Source organism: Grus americana, chromosome 3 (assembly GCF_028858705.1).
Source record: "Grus americana isolate bGruAme1 chromosome 3, bGruAme1.mat, whole genome shotgun sequence".
Lineage (NCBI taxonomy): Eukaryota > Metazoa > Chordata > Aves > Gruiformes > Gruidae > Grus > Grus americana.
Window position 1 is genome coordinate 16188216 of NC_072854.1, and position 5993 is coordinate 16194208.

The 5993-nt window shown below is 44.4% G+C and overlaps 1 protein-coding gene across 1 annotated transcript; it reads right to left on the reverse strand.

The window, feature by feature from the left end:
* Positions 1-1840: 1840 nt before the first annotated feature.
* KCNF1 (potassium voltage-gated channel modifier subfamily F member 1) lies at positions 1841-4322 on the reverse strand. Its single transcript, XM_054821345.1, has one exon. It carries the CDS (start codon positions 3658-3660, stop codon positions 2197-2199), a length of 1464 nt encoding a protein of 487 aa, XP_054677320.1. The 5' UTR covers positions 3661-4322; the 3' UTR covers positions 1841-2196.
* Between the last annotated feature and the right edge of the window lie 1671 nt (positions 4323-5993).

The following is a 5993-nucleotide window of genomic DNA, read 5'->3' on the forward strand; positions in this document are numbered from 1 at the left end:
CCCTCAACATCCCACACAAGTTGATTTTTGATGGCTGAAGCCCATACTTGTGTCCTGGAAGTCCTCAGCAGTCCCTTTGGTGAGAGCCAGCTATGGTCCTGGCTGGGCAGCCAGCAGGAGCAGAGCTGAGACTGATGGCAAGCAAGAAACAGCAGATGAGAAGGATTGAGAGAGCAGGTCTAGATGGCGAGAGCTGGGAGCTGGGATGCGGAGGGGGAGGATGAGGGTGAAGGGATGCTTGGGCTAAGGAGGTCACTTGGATGGGCTGTTGGCCTTAAGCAGGAGAGAATTTGGGGCAAAGGCTGGTGGAAGGATTCTGGTACAGAAAGGTTTAGAGGTTGCTTTGAATTATCTTACTTGAAGGGGGTATGTAAGGCAGGACGTGGTAATGGGGCTGGGGAAGAGGACATTAGTTCTGGCACAGGGCTGGGGTATGGGGATACAGAGTAGGTGTCCCTGGAGGTGAGCAGCTTGGGGTGAGAGGGGTAGAGCTGGGAAAGGGCTTCAGCCTGGGGGAGCTGGGGGCGGGTTTCCATGTCAGGAGACCTGCAGAGCAGGCAGTGTTCCTGGGGAGTGGCTGCCCATCTCCACACACCTGCCTGGCCCCTACACACCACCACCGCTCCCCGCTCCCAGAAGGACGGTGCTCTTCTCACCAGTGGACACATACCTGTTTGCCAGGGGCAAACAAGGTGCCAGGAAAGAGCACAGAGTCCACCCCGCGGCTTGCCCACATCCCAGGAAAAGAGTCCCAAGGACCTGCATGGAGGTCTTGGGCACGAGGTGCCTGGGGACGGGTCATGGCTCATTCTGCTGCGTTTCATCTGGGCAAGGGGCTGCTCAGCACAAATGGGAACAAATAAGGACAGCTAGTCTAGCCCTTTAATCATTTGGGATCCTACTTCTAACGTATGTAAATACATCCGTGTGCCAGTGCTCCCCTCCCTTTGAGCTGGCATAACGCCTAGTTTCAATGGATTTCTCTGGTAGAGACCAGACCCATATATTGCAGTCATTATGTGAGCCAAATTAATGCTCAGGTAGATGGCACTTGCTTTTGGAAAGGATAGTAGCTACACACTGGTGTTGATTAATATGCTTATTAATGAATAAGATACTGATTAGTGCCCACTACCTCTGTAAACTAACATTTACAAAACCATGCAGTTATTGTAGGGGTGGAATGTGCTTTTCAAGAAAAAAACTAGTAATATGTTCATTCAGATAGATATTTTTACAATTTTTACAATATTTTTACAATCAATTAGAGATTATACTATTTTATTGAAACTTTCTCTTCACTTACTTTCAAACAGTTAAAGTTTCTTATTTAGAACTCAATTTAACTCCCTATAAATTTCTCCTGCTTTAATAGTGAATTAAAAATACTATGAGTTAACTTACAGTTTTAAAAATTAGTTGATTATAAATCCTTCCTGAAAGATCCTTGCATATATAAATTATTATGTCATAATTAAAACCTAGAGCAAATATTTTTTTATTTGCTCTTTAAAAGACATTGATTCTGTTCTACATCTATGCCCAAAAAATAGCTTCATGTCCCACTGAAAATTATATTTTTTCTAGAAAGAGGAACAGATACCTATCCAAAATGTTGATCCCAAATTACATTTTACAAAACTGAAACCATTCATTGACTCTAATATTCTGCACAAGGTACATGTTCATACTTTCAATATCTCTAGGCTGAAACTGCTCTTAACATTTTGCTGTAAGCCTGAATCTAATATGAGTAAGAGTCTGTTTTAATTTTTTAAGGAGCAGTTCTCCTAGCTGCAAAGGCATTGAAGACAGCCTGGAAGACACAATCTGTGTGATGCTGCTCTTTATTGTCACACGTACACAGTTCTGATGTGGCAATGCTGCACATTCAGGTCATCGAACAATTACCAATCAGGAAGGACTTTTCAGTCTCTAAAATGGTTACAAATGGTTTTTGTCGGAACACACTCATTATGAGCAGTCTGATCTCAATGGAGTGCTACTATTTTATTTTGGGTAATAACAGCAAAGTCTTACCAACCGTTGATGGAGATACCATGGGGTTAAGTTATATTCACGCTGGAAAAGCAAAGCAGTGCTCCCTCCCAACTCTGACAGATCCCACGAGTCTTTTCAATAGTTGATTGTCAGGTTGTCCCAATCTATAGCTTAGCGCTGACAACAGCTCACAGTTTATTTGCAGCTCTGAAGCCTGGTCCTATAGTGTTTCTCTTCTGACAGGAGATGAATAAAGGTGTCACTGTGGGAGACTTTTAGCCGGCTGCTATAAAAAGGACCCTCCTTGCCTTGCCTTGCAAGATCCTCTAGTTCACTTTTGGAGCTTGTGGATTTCCCCTCGGCTGAGTTTAGCTCCATCAGCTCCAATTCATGCTTGGCAGCTGTTTCTAAAACTCTCTGTTTGTTATAATATCTGACAAAGTTGTTAATGATGGGATGGATGGGAAGGGCAATTGCTATCACCCCACAAAGAAAACTGATGGCAGCATTCAGTTTTCCTAGAGTTGTTTTAGGGTATATGTCTCCATACCCAACTGTGGTCATGGTAATGATTGCCCACCAAAATGACTGAGGGATGCTTTTAAATAAAGTTTCAGGGTGACTTTGCTCCATGGTATAACCCAGAGCAGAAAAGACAAAGATTCCAACAGCTAAGTACATGAGGAGCAGCCCAAGCTCCTTGAAGCTGCGTTTCAGGGCATACGTTAGAGTCTGGAGCCCCGAGGAGTGCCGTGCAAGCTTGAAAATCCTCGCGATCCTCATGATGCGCAGCGCCTGGACAGCCTGCTGGACATTGCTCAGCTCCATCAGCTTGGCTCCCAAGTGGGTCAAGGTCAGGCTGACATAGAAAGGAAGTATTGCTAGCACATCGACAATGTTCATGAAAGACAGGGCAAAGTGGAGTTTGTTGGGAGAGGAGATTAGCCTCAGCACATACTCCATGGTAAACCAGCCTATACAGGCTGTCTCTATGCTGTCCAGAGTTGGGTGCTCCATACGGTTCCCCTCCGCGTCTACGACCTGCAGGTCTGGGATGGTCCCCACACACATCACAACGGAGGAGATCAAAATAAACAGAAAGGACAGAACAGCAATCACTCGAGCTGGGTAAGATGATTCTGGCTTCTCCAGAAATTTCCATATGTATTTTTGGCACCTTTTCCAGCGACTTTCCGAGGCATCTACTCCCAAGTCGTCCAGAATCAGTTGCACCCTTCGGGCTATTTCTTCCAGTTCCTCCTTTTTTTCACTTAGATGAGTTTTGCAGCAGTCATCCAAAAATTTCAGATCCACTTTCCAAAATTCCATTTCATTCTTGAAACATATGGGGCATATTCCTTTCTTCATGTGAATTTCCCCAAAGTAGTACACGTCAATAATGCATTTGAAAGCATCTGGATCTCTGTCAAAGTAAAACTCTCTCTTTCCAGGATCATAGTCATCACAGAGGGAGAATATGCTATCGTATCCCCCCGATAAACAGTTGATCAGCTCTGCCAGCCGTGTTTCTGGGTATTGACTGAGGTTATCTCCATAGAACACCTGCCTTACCCCACCGACATTGACTACAATCTCTGTTTCTTCATTTTTTTCTGATCTGTCAGTGTCCACATCTGGAAACCTAGAGTCACCTGCCATTTTAATTGTATTGGATTTTACTTGCTTTTTAGCCTGTTGTTTGGTTTCAAAGCTTTGTGGTTTTAATTTCTCATGAAAGCAAATCAGCACTGTGTCAGTTCTATTACGAATGTTATCAAACTGACCCGGAGTCGTGGTGGGAAAGGTTACAGAAATAAACCTGCGGTCAGGAAAGCCTCGTGAGGTATGCAACAAGCTGCAGGGAAAAAACAAGTCATCGGGCTGCTGTGCCTGCAAGCAGGACGTTAGAAAGCTCCAGCAGATTTGAAAGAGAAGAAACCATTTAATAAAACTCACCCCTCTGCTCAGTGCTCGAGAGTCTTTTCAGGTCCCATTCTCTCTCTAAGAGTGATATTTATTCACAGGTTGGAAGTCACGGCAGAGAAATAAATCCTGTGCTCTGATTAATGCAACGTGCAGTGAGTGACAGTTCTCAGAGAGACAATCAGCAGGGTGAGCCCACAGAAAACTGTTGCGGTTTCTCGCTTCGATTCCACAGATTTCCCTAGAAAGCTGCTTTGGAATTTTGTTTCTCGTTCCGTTTTCTTTTTACTTTAAGATCTTCCAGAGTTTATCTGCTGACTCTTGCACATAGTCAGTCGGTGCAAGCGTGCAGAGGAGAAACTTGTGCTTGTTTTCCCTTTGCTGTTTCCCAACACAATAGGGAGCCCAGGCTGCGAGGAGTCCTTTCCAAACTCTACCCTCTTCTGGCGAAACCCAGCAAAGCACCAGCTACAAAACACAGCTCAGCTATTTATACGCCTGCCTAGCTGTAAAATAATGCGTTTCTATACTGCCACGCACTTTAACGATTTTTAGAAACTTTTTTTTAAATCAAATACCAAAGATAATCCTGTATAAAGTCATTCAGAGCTGCAAAAAGACACTCAATCCATTTCTTCTGATGGCGGAAGACGGAGAAAAAAATACTGTGTTTTGGAATAAATACACAACATAAATCTTGCTCTCAGCGGGACTGGAGCAAGTCTAGAGTAATTCTCTGTCAGAACATTGAGTTACTGTAGATTTGTACTGGTGTCATTGAGAGCCAAGCAGATACCATAAAGTTTTCATTGCAGCCGTGGAGCAAAACTTGCCCTGCGCTCTGTGCATGTTTCCCAAAGCTCTGTGTCCTCAGTTTTTATCGTGTTTTCTTGATATGTGGTCAACCGACCCTCATGAGTGTTTGAGTAATTTGCAACATCTGTGATGATTTTTCAGTGAATGCTACTTACCAGCAATAGTGCTTTGTACTTTATCTAGCACTTAACAAGTAGGAGTAGAATAACAAGCATTTCCTTTTTACTTTGCTTTCTCCAAATTCCAGGAATTGATGGACGTTTGTTCTCTGGACCATTACATGCAGGGAGGCCTATCACCATGCTCTTAAATTCTTAAATCTGACTATACAGTTCATTTTAGTGGGTTCTGAGGGCTCTGATCCAGCAAAACCCACGGTTAATTAGTTAACGGTTTCTGGCCACAGCAGAATCTTCTACACCAGTAGGTTTTGATCTTTTCCAGTTTACTGGCTTCTGAAAAGCTTCTAATTGGAGAGGAACAGAAAGGGACAAATCTGACTGATAGTTTGCTTCTCTAGGCTTATGTCCATCCTGGGAGAGAAGTGAGAGCTGTGATGTGCCCGCTGTCCTTGTGTCTGTGTCACCCAGCGAGGGAGACCCTGGTGAGCGCACTGTGCTCCGTTTCCACTGCCTTGCCGGAAACTAATGGGGGATGAGCAAGAGGTTGTGCACCAGACCTCATCTTGACATGGAGTATGCACATCGCCTCATGTCCTTTATGAATAGCCCTTGGAGGTAGTTCACCACGCTTGGGGGTGCACAAGCCACAAGTTAAAAATCACTGATCCAGCCCCTTCCCAGGCCTTGCAATGACCTTCCTTGGCCAGGAGCTCTTGCATGTTTGAGGACAGTTAAAATATGAGAGGGAAGAGGTGAATTCATAATAGAGGAAGATTTGTTAAGAAACCTGAGAAACAGAGGAACGCAATCCTTTGTCTCTGTCTGTGACATACATCCATGCACAAATGCATAATGCAAAAGCCGAAGCGAAGGGAAATGAGCTCTTGCTGCTCTGTTACAGTCACCCAGTCAGTGGAACACCCAGTCACTCAGCCTCACAGGAAGGAATAAGCCGTGCATGAACCCTAGCTCCATAATCATCTTCAAATGCCTGGGTTGTGTCACTCATATCCTTGCTGCAGAACAGTACAGAGGGCAAGGATTAAAAAATGCAGGGAACGGTCACCCTATTCAAGTGATAGTCCCAGGAAAAGAGTAATATCTATAAGTCTACACCTGAGTCACACTGTT